This window comes from Phasianus colchicus, chromosome 8, assembly GCF_987193195.1.
Source record: "Phasianus colchicus chromosome 8, bPhaCol1.hap1.1, whole genome shotgun sequence".
In the NCBI taxonomy this organism is placed as follows: domain Eukaryota; kingdom Metazoa; phylum Chordata; class Aves; order Galliformes; family Phasianidae; genus Phasianus; species Phasianus colchicus.
Genome location: NC_143443.1, coordinates 23020994 through 23035608, shown reverse-complemented (window position 1 = coordinate 23035608; position 14615 = coordinate 23020994). Strand labels below are relative to the sequence as shown.

General features: G+C 51.8%; 2 protein-coding genes across 8 annotated transcripts in view; one reads left to right on the top strand and one right to left on the bottom strand.

Annotated features, from left to right (window-relative positions):
- ARMH3 (armadillo like helical domain containing 3) overlaps positions 1–9752 on the bottom strand; it is a 106316-nt gene extending 96564 nt beyond the window's left edge. For 3 of the 6 annotated variants that reach the window (XM_090145377.1, XM_031597619.2, XM_090145381.1), the window contains exons 1-8: positions 9663–9752; positions 4035–4145; positions 3549–3605; positions 3267–3413; positions 2261–2368; positions 1787–1879; positions 1369–1443; positions 592–678 (exon numbers count right to left, since the gene is read on the bottom strand). In XM_090145377.1, coding sequence (XP_090001503.1) covers positions 592–678; positions 1369–1443; positions 1787–1879; positions 2261–2368; positions 3267–3413; positions 3549–3605; positions 4035–4145; positions 9663–9719 — 735 coding nt within the window. In that variant the 5' untranslated portion in view covers positions 9720–9752. Of the gene's footprint in view, positions 1–591; positions 679–1368; positions 1444–1786; positions 1880–2260; positions 2369–3266; positions 3414–3548; positions 3606–4034; positions 4146–9226; positions 9498–9662 lie in introns of those variants that run through there. The other 3 variants (XM_090145379.1, XM_090145380.1, XM_090145378.1) reach the window with 3 other exon arrangements.
- HPS6 (HPS6 biogenesis of lysosomal organelles complex 2 subunit 3) lies at positions 8936–13709 on the top strand. Of its 2 annotated transcripts, none has more exons than XM_090145376.1 (2): positions 8936–9213; positions 10166–13709. In XM_090145376.1, exons 1-2 carry the CDS (start codon positions 9060–9062, stop codon positions 12643–12645), a joined length of 2634 nt encoding a protein of 877 aa, XP_090001502.1. In that variant the 5' UTR covers positions 8936–9059; the 3' UTR covers positions 12646–13709. The 2 variants fall into 2 exon arrangements, with proteins under 2 accessions (XP_090001502.1, XP_031453468.2); XM_031597608.2 differs by lacking the exon at positions 8936–9213 and adding an exon at positions 9889–10044.
- Positions 13710–14615: the final 906 nt, after the last annotated feature.

The following is a 14615-nucleotide window of genomic DNA, read 5'->3' as shown; positions in this document are numbered from 1 at the left end:
TGGAATATGTCACAAAGTAGCACAACCAGTTTATAAAAGTAAAGATGAATAAAGCTTCTCAGAGAAGAATCGGGCAAAGAAGAGTCAGATTTCTCCTGGAAATGCTACCGCTCTGATGTTTCAGTTCATTCTTTGGACAAATCTTCAGCATGCCTTCTGGGGATCTACATTCCCTCAGTCTGCTAGTCAGGTTCTGAATCACAAATTCAGTCTGAAACTCAAGGTGACTGACAACTAATTTTACTTTGGAGATAATATATAAGCAGTGTCACACATCAAGAGGCAAGCACGCAAGTTCTGCACAATACAAACTCTTACAAGGGAACCTTCCCTAGAATACTTTCAAAAAGGAAATGAGCACTTCCTAGGCAGTTTCTCATGCATGCACAACACAAACTCTATATTAAATACACTGATCATACACACACACACGCATCTGAGACAGATACAATTAGCAAAATAGGACTGCCTCACAAAGTTTCCGTAGCTTTGATAAAAGCTACCATTTGTACTGCTAAAAATGTACTCTAGGCCTTCTTAATAACTCAGAGGCCAGTACAAAATAACTGAGAGAAGACAGATTTCTGTTACCTCATACTTTCTGTAGTTGACCAGCAAGGCAAGTAGGACAACAGCATCATAGCCATGCTCCCTGCGACTAAGTGGGCTGGACAGAATCTGAAATAAAGATTTGCATTATTCTTTTCAGGCCTGCTTTAGGAAGCTTGCAGTGACTCTGAGAACATACATGGCAGTAAAATGTATGTACAAGAGCAAATTATATCCTAAAGAGGATATTTATGACTTAGGGAGTGTCAGTGCTTCCGAGAAACATTGCACAGAGGGAAACTTACTTGTCACAAGCAGAATGTATGCAGGCTTTCTGGGCAAAAAGCAAATACATTTCTCAACACCACTGGACATCTCAGTGCAACTATGACATCCTATGTTTTCCCAAATCCAGCTTCAGTTGTAAAAAGTATAATTTACCAAAGAGCAGAAAAAACTCCATACATCCAGACTGACTTTCGAATCAAGTTTCCCCAGTAAAAGCTGCTTCTGCAAAATTAGCCCATAAATCCATTCAGCTTCCAAGGGCAAATGACTCGAGTGAAAATGCCTTAAATATTCAGCAATGACTAAGAACAGCAGACTGAAGTAAGGAGCCATAGATTCTAATTATTTATTTACTCTAAATATCTATTTATTTTTTTTTTTACCTATTCACGATGCTACGAATGGAAGTAGCACACACTGCCTGTTACTTACGCTGCAATGAAAAGGCTGAAAAGCAAACATAAGACTGGGAAAAAAAAAAAAAAAGCATGGAAGAAGAGCTCCTGCAGTAGAGTGAAAAAAAATCCTTACCTGTAATATAGCTTCAAATATGCTGTTAATCATCACATACTCCAGGATGGTGTTCTGGCTTATGTTATCTGTCACCTAAGTACAAACACGAGTTAAAATCTCAAAGCCTCCCATGATGCTCTAGCTGCCTCTGGCAGACAGCAGGGACAGCAGCATTATACTACCAGACTGACACATTTATTCAGAATCTCTCACTTAGTCAGCAAGTCAAGGGTTTGCCGAGCACTACAGCCAGACACGAGGGGAAATCTGCCCCGTCTTCTACCACTGTCATTTCTGGCAAAAGACATGACCCATGGACTGAGCACCCCATTTCCTCTGCAGATTGATGCAAGACAGCTGCATGATAGCACTATCAGCAACTGAAAATGTCTGCTGCACTGGAGGCAGAGGGTGAAAAAGCAGAGCCTTTATTTACCGTCACCAAGCAGAGGAGTAGCTTCAGACACAAGCTTTTCAGACTTTCAGAACCTTCTGCACAGAGTAGCGAGTCCAAGCTCTCCATCAGATTCTAAAAAAAAAGAACAATCATGCAATTTCAAATTAATATTTAAAACTATTTAAAATATTTCTTATGAATTTGAGATTCAAGAATAGCAACACAAAGCTGTGTTATTCCAAAAATCAGCAACTGAACCACGTCCTGGTTTAAGCTGGGATGTAACTACTGTATGTACACATAGCTATACACCACAGACTACATTAACACCATTGCTTCTCATTTCTGCTTTATGTTAACTACATTTTTATGACCGCAAGCATAACATCATGATCTTTCTCCAAGTCCTGCCTAGATGCACATCAGGTTTTTGTATACGCATCTGTCTACAAAACACTGCCCCTGCAACATGGCTGCTGTGCAAAGCGTTTGTCTACATAGGCAAGGCCTCACCTTCATACAAAGCTCTGCCTTATCAAATCCCACAAGCATGTTGATGATGTCAAACCCAGAAGTAGATTTGTTCTTCTGATGGACACCCCGTATCAGCGCACACAAAGTCTGCAAACAAAATATTCAGAGGATAAGATGTAAGCCAACACCTACAACGCCATAACATAACTTGCCCTAGAGCACTCTCAGAGCACTAGCAAAACAGTGATATTTATACAAATAGCATCAGCCTAGAAAGGGCTGTATTTGCTATATATCCTCCACCTCTGTTGTTTCTAAGGGGTATGTGTTGGATTCTGAGAACTCAGGAAAGAAAACAATTAGAGAAAAAATGTATTTGTCCACATTTTTCCTGCCCGATGCCCCTTACAGACTGAAACTTATATTCTGCACTTCTACAGTTGAGAGCAGCTGGGATGAATGCGTCCAACAAACTGTCAAGAATTAGCCTGGGAACTAATAGCAGTAAATGTCAAGACTGAGGATAGTCTGCCACACAGGGCAAGCGCTGGTAAAGAACAGCAGCTTCTTGTTCTGGGTGATGATTCTTCATAGCTTCCAACTAGGAAATGTCCAGCAGGGACAGTTTCCTGCATAAATTTGACATGAAATTCTCCATTGTTTTATTTTAATTTTGACCCACAAGGAAATTAAAAAGGAGGGTAAAATGAAGGAGAAAGGAGAAGACAAACAAAGCTACACAAAGTATTCTACAGCCCCCAAATGATAGCTTGTAGAGAGAACAAGGCCCTCCCACTCCCTCCATTACCACCTATTTATTCTGCAGCACCAGATCCTCTTGAATTTTGAAACAAGCTATTGTTCCTCAAACATTAGAGAGACTACGAGCACATGTAACCTCCACCAACCAGACACAGCAACTGCTCTGTAGACACCATTTCTCCTCACAACTAAAGTAGTATGAACAAGATGCTTGATTCCAGAGGCAAACATATTGCCTCATCAGAAGCAGAAGAGAGTATTTCCCATCTCTCAGCTGTGGTACCTGTAGTGCATTGACCACTCTGATTGGGTGCTCCTCACCCAGTGCCTGGATGCAGTGCTGAAACAAGCAATTGATGTTATCTTTTATCTTCATCAACTCTTCCCCATCCAGAGCCTCCAGCTTGCCTTCCAGATATTCCAGGTTGACCTGTCAGGTTAAGGAGCAAATCATGCACATTACACAACTGCTGACACCTTAGGAAAGCAAGTCTTTGCATTGACAGTCTGCTATCTCATAGGCAGAACAGCAGCAGCAAATCAGAGGATGTTCAGTTCTTGTTACCTTCATGAGAAACAGCTCCTCCCAAAACCTAGGGTTGCTTTTACTGGGGTCCTCTGTCTGAAAGAGGAAGGAACAGCCAATGAGAGCAAACAATAACAAATTATTCAGGTAGAGTTTGAACAAAATCACTACCACAAGTAGGTCAGAGACACTGGATGACCAAATGGTCTAACAGTACAGCGTACTGCCTGCAAAGATTCTCAGTAATAAAACAGTACAGAAGCAGCTCTCATTTGAGATGTTTCTGGATTACTTTTTGAGAAACACTTGAAAAGCCATGATGTCACACAGATAACAAGTGGTTCTGGCAGACATCAGGATAAATGGACATTAAGGAAGAGAGCAGATTACAGAGTTCCGCATGACAGCAGGAGAACTTGAAGTGCGTGCCTATGCTGTGCAATACTTACCAAGGGAAAAGAATCCAGCAGGCAGAGCCCTCAGCACAAACTACATAAAATTTACCAGAAGTGCCCTGGGCCTTACCGTGAAAATCTCATCATACATCAACACAACCTTCTCTTTCAGTGGCTTCTTGGAGGCTGAAGATTTCCGGAGCAGCCCACCTTTCTTCTCTGTTTGGGCCATGCTGGACACCTTGAAGAGATCAAGAGACCAAGGGAAGAAAAAAAAAAGCTAAAGAACCTTGAACTTTCTTCAAGGGATACCTAGCCTGCTTCAGCCATGAAAGATGTCTTCACTACAAATAAACTCTCACAAGCTGGAAGCAGAAGTTTTAATAAATATCCTTGATAAGAAATCAGACCAAAAGTCCCATCCAGTCCTAAAACCTATTTCAAAGAAAGGTGCTGAAGTTCATCCACAGGCAGATACAGAATAAGCAGTTCATCACAGAACCACAGAATGGTTGCAGTTGGAAGGAATACTTGGGATCATCAAGTCCAACCATTCTGCTACAAGCAGTGTCACCTAGAGCATATTGCCCTGAATCACATCCAGAAAACATTCCTTGGTCACTTTCACAGCAAAAGATTTTCTAGAAATGCAAACAAGGTTTCCTATAATTAAGTAATTAGTGTCCAATGCTTCCTGTTTATACCAGTGGACAAAAAAAAAAGAAAAAAGTATCATTTCTATAAAACAAGCTGCTCAATAAAGCAATAGCCACAGCTGTAGCCCTGAGTCATTTGCAACTATTTCAGGGGCTGACAGTCAGAATGCATGGTTTGCCACGTCCCCTCAGCCCCACATCTGATGCAAGCAAAGCACATCACCACCCTGCCCTCACAAACATGTATTCCTCCGCAAGCTCAGAATTTTCTGGCAAGCATTGCAGATTGAGCAGCATTCTAACCTTCTCTGTCACTGCAGCACATCAGAGATACTCAGCAGAAAGGGAACGCTGTGCCCTGTCAGATCTCCAACTCCAAACCCTCCTAACCAATACCTCCAGAGATGACTACGCACATGGGAGCAGCACACCTCAGGCAAAAGCACAACTGAAGTCATGCTCCAAAAAAAACCACAGACAGGCTGTGGTGGCAGCTGCACTCAGCCACGCTGAATTACGTGCAGCGAGGTCAGCACACTGCAGCCTGCCTCTGGGACCCCACAGCTTTCTGAGGCCGCAGCCATAGAGACAGGTTTGTGTTCAGTCTCCACCCCAGACTGCCTGAAAACAACTGTGGCACACTCAGATCCATCCTTCTCTCAAAGAGCAACTTCTAGCAACTACCCAACGCCTGTTCCAGATCTGTTCTGCATTCTTGCCACTGCAGACAGCTTTGGATCATCTCACACCACAGCTCCAACTAAGACTCCCAGGTTCCCAAAGTCTGCTACCGATTACTCAGATATCCATCCCTTGTGCCATAAACCTCAATTCCAAATGGCAGGAGGCTGAAAAAAATGCTGCTGCCCTTCCCCAGGTGTGAGGGCAGGAGGTCTGTCACAACGGGAAAGCAGTGGGCAGGATGGAGAGGGGTCGATCTCACACCTGACAAGCTGAGATTTACATAGAGGTGGTGGAGCAAGGTGCTGCCTCTTCCAGTTAGGATGGGAATATGGACAGCTGGCTGGTTGAGAGCCAGTCTGTACATGGCAGGTGAGAACGGAAACTGCCCTGGGAAACACTGATAGAAGAACATGGAGGACCTGGTGCTCTGTAACCTAGGCAAACACAGACATCGCTGCTGTCATCTGCTAGGCCTATGTGGCCAATTAAGGTGGAGAAAAGGTTGCAAACCAACAAATGAAAAAGAAAACATTACTCAATCATCTTGATAGCTTCTCTTCTACAGTCTGCATTATTTCTGAACTGTCATGGGAAATGAGACATTACCCTAATTAGAACCATAACGGGAAACAGAGAGAAACCTATTAAAAACCAAATCAAGAGCAAAGTCACTGTTAGCCTAGCAATATAAACCTTACCCAGGATTGCACAAAACAATTTCCCAACTGGAATTCTAAGGTTCTGAACCTCAAGCAGCCGCCATGCCCAGCACACCAAAACATCCATCAGCGTGCTTCTAATTGAATCACAGCTAACAAATCCCAGTGTCAAAACTAATAAACTATCTCACGGCGCTTCTAGGTCAGCGCTCTCACACCAAACACATCTGTGCACGGAGGGGATCAATACACTACCTAGCCTCTGAATGTCCAGCAATACATTTTAGCACTTTTCCTGCATTCTCCAGAAAGATGGAGAAGCCAAAATCCTGCAAGGCACAAATGCTCGATGCTCAGCGAGCACCAGAGGGACGGCATGAGCAAGTGGACGTCCTCATCTCTGTCAAAATGAGACTTGGGATTCATATTCTCTCAAGCAGGGCTGCACGCAGTACAGACAAAGATGACTGCTAGAGGTAAGGATTAAATAACGCTCTTGTTTATGATTTGCTGCTCTACAAATGAGCATATGGAAGAACAAAGGGGAAAAGTATAAGTCACCTTTCACGCCAGTGCTCTATTAGGCTTTGCTTGTTTCATGACCTATGATGATCAGGCTGTACAAATGGTTTTTTCTTTTCGCTTCACGCAATTATGTTCTCTAGATGTCATAAAGACAGAAACAGGAAACTGCCTTTTGCTAATGGGGACCTTCTAGGCAACTGCAGAAAACAGAAGTCAAATGCACAAAACACTCCTAAGTTGCAGAGGTGCCAAATTCACATAGCTTTTGAAAACACCAAATATAATTAACAATTATCCTTTAAAACACCCTGCGTTTCAAAAGCATGGGTGCCAATTCCCCATTTCAGGTTCTCATGGCTCATTTAGTCTGTCAATAGGTCAGTGCCATTAACATGCACTGCTAAGTGAATCCTGCCGTGGCCACTGAAGGCACAGAGCCGTCCCCAGGGCAGAGAGAAGCGCCTGCACACAGATGCCTAGAGCCATGCTATGTCGTTGTGCTGCAGAGCATCCAAGACGTTCAGCAGGAGCTAACAGAAAGCTTAGCAGAGCAGGAGTCCTGGCAGCTCAAAGATGAAAGGCAGGCAGACAGAAGTTGAGGCAGATCTGCCTTATTTCTCATCAGCCCCAGGATCAGCTGATCCAGCCAGGAACAAAGGAATGAGCACATCCAGCCACCCGCCTCCCATCCACCCCATTCCACAACTTGTACTAGAGATCTACATCAGACATGTGACATTCAGATGAAGGCATCCTTGTCAGCATTCAGTTAGACCATCCACCAAATTTAAAAAGAAAAACCTGACATTTTGAGCCTGACGTTTATTCAGACTTGAATGTTTTCAAGGTTACAAAACACACATACAACTAAACACAAATGCTTTCTTCGGTCTAGAAGCACCAAAGCTACACCCTTACACTATCTGGCCAAATAAAAAACAAACGGGTAACACCAAGTGGGATTTTCATGTATGTATTTAATTGTCAAACCATTTATTCTGTACCTGAAAAAGGTAGTACAAATGATGTGATCGTATTAGTTTGCTAATCTCAAACCAACGTTAATCAATACTAATGAAAGCTCTGAGTAAGACCTGAGACACTGCCCCTTTCTGAATCCAATCCCTTGGCTCGCTGCTGCTGCTGCTAAGATTAGTCTCCTTCATTTAGAAGATCACCAGCTGGGTAATCAGCCCGTCCCCAGCTGCACACACCTGGGACCAGCAGGACCATGCTTTGCCTTCTGAGGCGCTTGGCAGCCACACCACTTAAACCTAAAGGAGAGTTTTTCAAAAATGGTGCAGACCATGGGTGAGGGACAAACCTCTGCCTAAAAGTGACCTATGGCTTGTAAGAGTCAGATTGTAGTCCAGTCCTTGTACTCTTCAGCGGAATTCCAGCAGAAACTTGCACTGAATACACACGATGAACCTGCAGGGCCAGGCAACAGGGCAGTTAAAATCACAGCTTCCAGCACTCGTCTGTCAGAGGAAGCTGCAGTCTGCACTGTGCACATGAGCTTACAAATCCAAAGGTAGGACAGTGCCCTGACCCAGTTCAAGCTCCCCACCACCACCACCACCAGGAACCACAGAGCAGCAGTCTGGGCAGAACACCAATGAAAACAGAGAGGGGAGGGACGTGGTGGGCTGCATTTTGTCAAGGCTGAAGCAACCACCACAATCAAATTTCTGTTACGAGCCCTTTAGCAGCTTACACTCTGCCAACTCTTATGTTGACAATTACAGCCCATGCTAACAGGTCCATGCTACTTTAGTACTTCGTCCATTCCTTACAGCTTTATCTGCATATCATCCATTGGAATGAAAACAGCTCAGGCCATATCTCTTGTTACAACAGTGCAGCACCCAGCACACCCGCCAGGGAACTGCTATCACAGCACAGAAGCCTTGGATCAATCTGGCACGATTCCCACATGCCTTCATGTAATACAGAACAAGAAATATATTCTGAGGATACGACAACTAAAACCCACACATTTTCTACTTCTTTTTTTTTTTTTTTTGCCAGTACCAAGCAGCACAGCCTCAGAGCACGTGCTTTTACTAGCCAGCCCTTCCACCCTGCTCAGAGCAGCAGCAGTGCATGCTTCTACACAGCACAACCCATGCAGCTACAGCACTACTGACCTATCTGCCTTGCCCTGAAAAACAGAAAAAGTGATTTCTAACACAGATACAGCCACAAGCTTGCGCTGCACCTGCCTTAGCAATGATATAAAGGAATAACATCCAGGTTACATTTTTGACGTTACATTCATAACTGCCTTTCATTTCTATCTGTCCAGTTGAAATAACACCAACTTCACAATGCCGTGTAGCTGAGCTTCTTCCTGCCGAGCCCATCCACACAAGCGTCGCATGCTCACAGCTCCATCTGTTCAGACCATTTTTCCAAACTAACTCTTTCATTTCGTCACACTTCCTCTCCATACTTCTGGCTTAGCTCTCAGCTGCGAGAAAGCCTCTTTCGGTTTTCACTTTTCAAGCCTCTCAGAATCCATTCCACCCGATTCACCACGAAATACTCAACGCTGCCTCCACACCCACAGCTAAAAGCTCGCTCCACCTGAAGACGTTTTCAGATGCCTTCCTTCCGAAGGAAAACGCCATGCCCCAACGCTCCCCCCCCGCCTCTCCCCTCCAGCCGTCAGCGCAGTCCCAAGGCCCAGCCCGAACGCAGCGCAGCAGCACAGCCTCGGCTCCCACAGCTGAGGAAGCCGCTACGTTCCAAGGCGCCGCAGAGCAGAGCGGAGGCACGCAAGGTAAGGAACGCACAGCTGCAGCAAGGTAAGACTTGAGACGCGGACCGCCAGCAGCAGCACGCGCTCGAGGCAGACGCGCCACAGCCAGGGGACGACCGACCTCCTTCTCCTCACCTCCCGACACTCCCCTCCGAAGCGCCGCCCCTCCTACAGGAGCCGAGGCGGCGGAGCAGCACGCCGCCCTCCTCGCCCGCCGCAGCGGGACGCGCCGTTAGGGCGGCCGACGAGAAACGCTCCCGGCCGGCGCCGTGCCGGAGCGCGGGGTCGAGTCCTCGCGGCCGCCGCCTCTCGCCGGGCCGCACCCGGGGGCTCCCCGGAGAGGCCCGAAGCGGGCCGGGCCCCTCCGCCCTCGCTCCCGGCGGCCCGAGGTGCCCCGGCCACGGCGGTGCGGCGCGTCCCGCCCCGCTTCGCGGGCTGCGGGCACCGCGACCCCCCCGCCCGCCGCTTACCTGCGGGCCCGCCGCTCCGCTCCGCAGCGCGCGTGCGCCGCTCGCGATGCCGCGCATGCGCCCCGAGGGGCCCGGCGCCGCGCGGTCCTGGCGCCGCCCGCACGGCCGCTGTCAGCGCCGTTCCGCCGCGCTCCCGGCCCCGCTGTCCGCGGCGGCGATGGGGGCGGCCGGGCGGGGCCGGCGTCGGGCCGAGGGCCCGGCGGTCCCGCCGCGCTCCTCCCGCGGAGCCCGGAGGTCGCGGCCGCGCAGCCTCCGCTGAAGCGGCGACGGAAGTCGGAGAGGGGCGGCCCGGCCCGGCCCGGAGCCCCGACGGGGAGCGGCTCCGCCCGGAAGCCGCCGCCTCGTGATTGCGCAGCGCCCAGCCGAGCGGCCGGCCCGGCAGGTAGGGCGCGGGGGCGCGGGGGCCCGGAGGGGGGGGGGGGCGGGAGCCCGGGGGGGAGCGGAGGGAGCCGGGAGGGCTGGGAGCCGTGCCGGCGGAACCTCAGCCCGCTGTCGCTGCGCAGGGCGCGCCGCCGAGATGAAGCCGTCCGGGACGCTGCGGCGGCTCTCCGACTTCAGCGACCTGAGCCGGGGCCGCAGGCTGCAGGAGCTGCTGTGCCACGGCGAGGAGCCCCGACGCGTCCGGCCCAGCCCCGACGGGAGGCACCTCGTGCTGCTGCAGGAGAACCGGCCGCCCGCCCTGCCCCAGGTGGCGGCCTTCCAGCTGCGGGGCGGCGGCGGCGGCGGCGGAGCCGAGCTGGAGAGGAGCTGGCGGCCCCCGCAGCCCGCCCTGGCGGGACTGGTGTTCCCGCAGAGCCCCGCGGCGCCGGGCCGCTGGGTGCTGGGCATCGTGTGGGAGCACGGCCGCACCGAGCTCTGGCGCTTCGTCCCGGCCGCGGGCTGGCAGCTGCTGCAGACGCTGGAGCTGTGCCAGGGTGCCCGGGCGCGTGTCGTGTCCGTGTGCAGCCAGGCGGCCAGCCTGGTGTGGTGCGAGGAGAGGCCGCCCCTGGACGCCCACTCGGACATCAGCAAATGTGCCTTCAGGTTCTGCGTCTGTGCCCGCGCCCTGGAGCTGGGGGAGCAAGGCGTGCGGCTGGGCCCCGTGAGGATAGTCCTGCACAACTGCCCCGAGTACCGGGTCCTGGCATCTCCTCGGCACGTCTTCCTGGTGCCCGCTTCTGGCGGCTTCGCCACCGCCTCCAAGTTCCTCCTCGTCTGGCATCCCGAGCAGGCAAAGCTCACCGTCGCAGCCCCCTCCGCAGGCTTTGTCCACAGCAAAGTGCTGCACTCCAGCAGCGAGTCAGACTTCAGGAAGCTCCTGCTTGGCTCCGTGGGTCTCCTCTCAGCTTTGGTGCCTTTGGACATTCACACCTGTGCTGTGTCCAGCTGTGGGGCTCTGCTGCTGGTGAGCAGGAAGGGTGCTGTGAACATGCTAGAGGCAGATGGGACGCAGAGGCACGTCTTTGACCTGGGAACGGAGCCTCTGGCCCAGGGTGATGCTGTTGAGCTGAAGACATATGGTAGCATCTTGGCCTGCGTGCTGGCTGGGGTTCTGTACCTTGTCGACCAGAACAGTGGGAGGGTCATAGAAAAGAAAATCCTGAGCATGAAGGAAGTGCATTTCCTGGAGTCCCCAGGAGAGGAAGATAGCATTCGGTTCCTCGCTCCAACTGGCATCTACAGCTTTAGTTTCTCCAACCCCGAGGAAAGTGGCAGGCCTGAGCCGTGCCTGGTGGAGATGGTGTTCGAGGAGGCCTGCAGGTACTACCAGAGAAGGAGTCTCAGCAGCTCCAAGCTGACGGTGGAGAAGTTGAAGAAAGGTGGAGTCTTCCAGGCACCCGTGGCCCTCACTGCCATCCTGCAGCACAGCCTTCACCAAAAGCAGAAGCCAGCCCGAGGCCTCCAAGACACTTATGTCAAGCTGCTGAGCACGATCAGCCTGGAGCTGCAGAGCTACCTCAGCCTGGAGCTCCTCAAAACCTGTGTGGTGAGTGCCTCAGAGAGCGAGGTGGAAAGTTACTGCGAGGAACTGGTGGAGCAGGAGGTCAGCCGCGTTCTGCACTCTGACATGGACAAGGACAACCTGGCCTACCTGAACTCTGTCTTTACCTCCTTCCCCAGGGCTGCCTGGAAGGCCACCAGGAGCTGCCTGCAGCTACAGCAGAACGGGGATGGCCTTTTGGTGGCCCGGGCCACCCCAGAGGTTTGGAAGAAGGTCCTGGGAGGACCACAGCAGGAGGAGGTGGGGCAGAATGGGGTGGTCCCGATCTTTGAACTCATCTGTGCCTCCTTCCTGAGGTTCAAACCCAAGTGGCTGCCCAACTTTGTGGAGCTGACCCAGCAGTACGTGAGCATCTCCTGGCCATACAGCAGCAAGGAGGGCCCTGAAGGCCGTGTGCCACTGTACAAGAGAGCCCTGGGAGTGCTGGCCAAGAAGAGCAAGCACAGTGAGGTGGATGATGAGTTGGAGCTCGAACTGCTGCTCTGCAGCAAGAGGCCCAAGGCCGTGCTGCAAGCTCTGCACCTTCTCATCCGCCTGAAGCAGTGGCAGCGGGTGGTGGAGGTGGCTGAGAAGTTCTCCAAGCTCAGCCCTTTGCTTAATAAGGAGATATTCACCACGCTGCTAGCAGAGTTCGCCCAGCACCGGGAGCTGGACCCTTACCTGGACACGCTGTGGCCGCTATGCCCTGCTGAGCTCAGCACCTCAAACATCCTCACCGTGGTCCTGCAGCACCTCCCTTGCTCCCAGCAGGACCCGGTGCCCTTCTCAAGCGAGGGGAACCAGCTGACTGTGGGCCTGCTCAAGCCGCTGCTGCAGCGGGTCATGCAGCGTCCCTGCGTCCAGGACGAGATGTACTCAGATGCCTTGCAGAGCCCCACCTTCCCCCCTCCCACCCCACCCCGAGAACACAAGAACCCTCCAAAAGCAGTGGGCAGCGATGCTCCTCAGCCAGATGGGGCAAGGACTTCTGCCTCAGCACTGGTGCGGGGTGACACTGTGTAAAGGGGAAAGCACAATGGGATCCCAGTCCTTGGGTGTGAGGGAAGGGGAAAGCCACATCCACTCCAGGAAGCCATGCCCTGCCTGGCAGCAGGGAAGCCTGCCCCATTTTGAAGCCTCGAGTCCGTGGGGGCTGGAGTTGGGTGTCCCACCTGAGGCCAGGGCTGGCTTTCTGGTTGTTTCTTGCAAGTGCAATTGTTTGTGCCCCTGTAGAGGAGCAAATGTCAGGTGCGTTTGTAGATGAAAGCACTGCATCACAGGACTGCAGAGCTACTCCCTGCCCAAAACATTCTGATTTTGGTTTGCTTGACTCTTTGCAATTTCACTTCTAGTTTTCCAGTCCTCTGGGAGCAGTGGTCTGGAGCAAACACAGCCTTTTCCCCATTCTGTGCTCAGCAAGTGGGGTGATGCCTCCAGGCTCTGCCTGTTTCTTGCAGTGGGGTCATTGTGTCACTGCCCTGAGCTCGGCAAGATGCCAGAATGGTGCAGCTCTGTGATACTGGGAGTCCCAGCATGCACTGGCAGCTGCAGCCCTCCATCTCACTGCAATTCCTCTGGGAGCAGCCCTGCAGCTGTGACCAATTGCAGCTACTTAGCTGAGGAGAGCAGCCTAATTCCCTTATCTCTCCATCCCAGCCGGTACCCAAATTCTCTTTCGAGCTGAGAAGCTGGCAGCAGCCCGGGCAAGCTTGGGGCTGGCCCTGCCTCTCCCTTTCCTTTGTGGAAGCTTAGATTATGCCGTGGGACGCCAGGGCCCTCCATCCCCATCTCTCCTACCTTTGCCCTTTGCACACAAAGGGGCTTTGTCAGGGTTGTCTGGCTCACATTGTGCCTGTTTGCAAAGTCAGTGTAACGTGAGAGCAGCCGTGCAGGAAGATGCAGGTTCCAGCCTGTCCTCAGTGCTCAGTGAGCCCCGGGCTGTGGTGCAAAGGGACCCCCAGCCGTGGAGCCACCTGGTGCTGTGCCAGGCTGGGAGCGGGTGGGGAAAGTCCACTGCATTATTCCTCCTGAGAGTGGGGTCAAGTGGAGAAGGCAGTCTCATTTTAAAAATAAAGATTCCTAAAGCAGTGCTGGGCAGTGGTGAATGCTGTGAGGGTACAAGCGAGGGAGGAGGGCGGTTTGCGTTCGCTCCTGCTGAGTGGGAGCCAAGCTTGGCTCCCAGTGGGACCACAGCCTGAAGGCCACGCGTTGCTGGGAGCAAGGAGGGCCATCTGTGCTGCACAGCCTATGGCTTTTGGTGCCATGAGCACCCCTGAAGGCCCCTGGGTGGGTGTCGGGGGAGCTGTGGCTGGCCACTACGCTGGAGTTGGGAAAAGGAGGGATTTTCTCTAAAGCTGTGGCTTGTCCCTTTGTTCCCAGCTGGAAAATCAGCAGCAGGGTGGCTTCCTCCTGCAGTGGCAGAGCCGCCCTTGGAGGGACCCTGCTGTGTCCAAACACAGCCGTGTGCCAGTTCCTCCCCCAGATGGGGGCTGAGCTGCGGAAAGTCCCTGTGGTGGAAAAAAAAGAAAGAACACAACCCTGGCAATGGGGAAGAGGAACCTCTGCAACGGTTCCCTGGAGGCGGGGGGCTGGTTACCAGGCAGCCCTGCCTCGGGCTGGGCCTTGTGCTGCAGCCATGGGGTGCTGCCTTCTCCCAGCTGCCACTCACATGAACTCGGTGAAAGCATAGCATACAAGGCCCCGGTGGCACCGCTGTGAGTAGCGCTAGCCTCTTCCCCAAGCAGCTGCCACACCATCTGATGCTGCCCTGGGCTCCAGGGCTGGGCAGAAGGGAGGAGGAGGAGGGTGGAACAGACCACGGCTGCTCACAGAGCTGCAGCCCCAGGGAATGGGATGCTGCCGTGTGTTGGCAAAGGTTGCGCAGGGCAACAGGTAGGTATGGGGCTCCACTTATGGTCAGGACATGTGCTGGGAGAGACAACAGGAGGTAAGGCTGGCACAGGTTCAGGTAGTAGCTCCTGAAGGAAAAAGGA

Excerpts from the sequence above, each read along its gene's own strand:
- HPS6 (XM_090145376.1), top strand. The coding sequence starts at position 9,060 with ATGCCCCAACGCTCCCCCCCCGCCTCTCCCCTCCAGCCGTCAGCGCAG. Across the intron at positions 9,214-10,165 it reads GCAGAGCGGAGGCACGCAAG|GGCGCGCCGCCGAGATGAAG; the intron begins GTAAGGAACGCA and ends GTCGCTGCGCAG.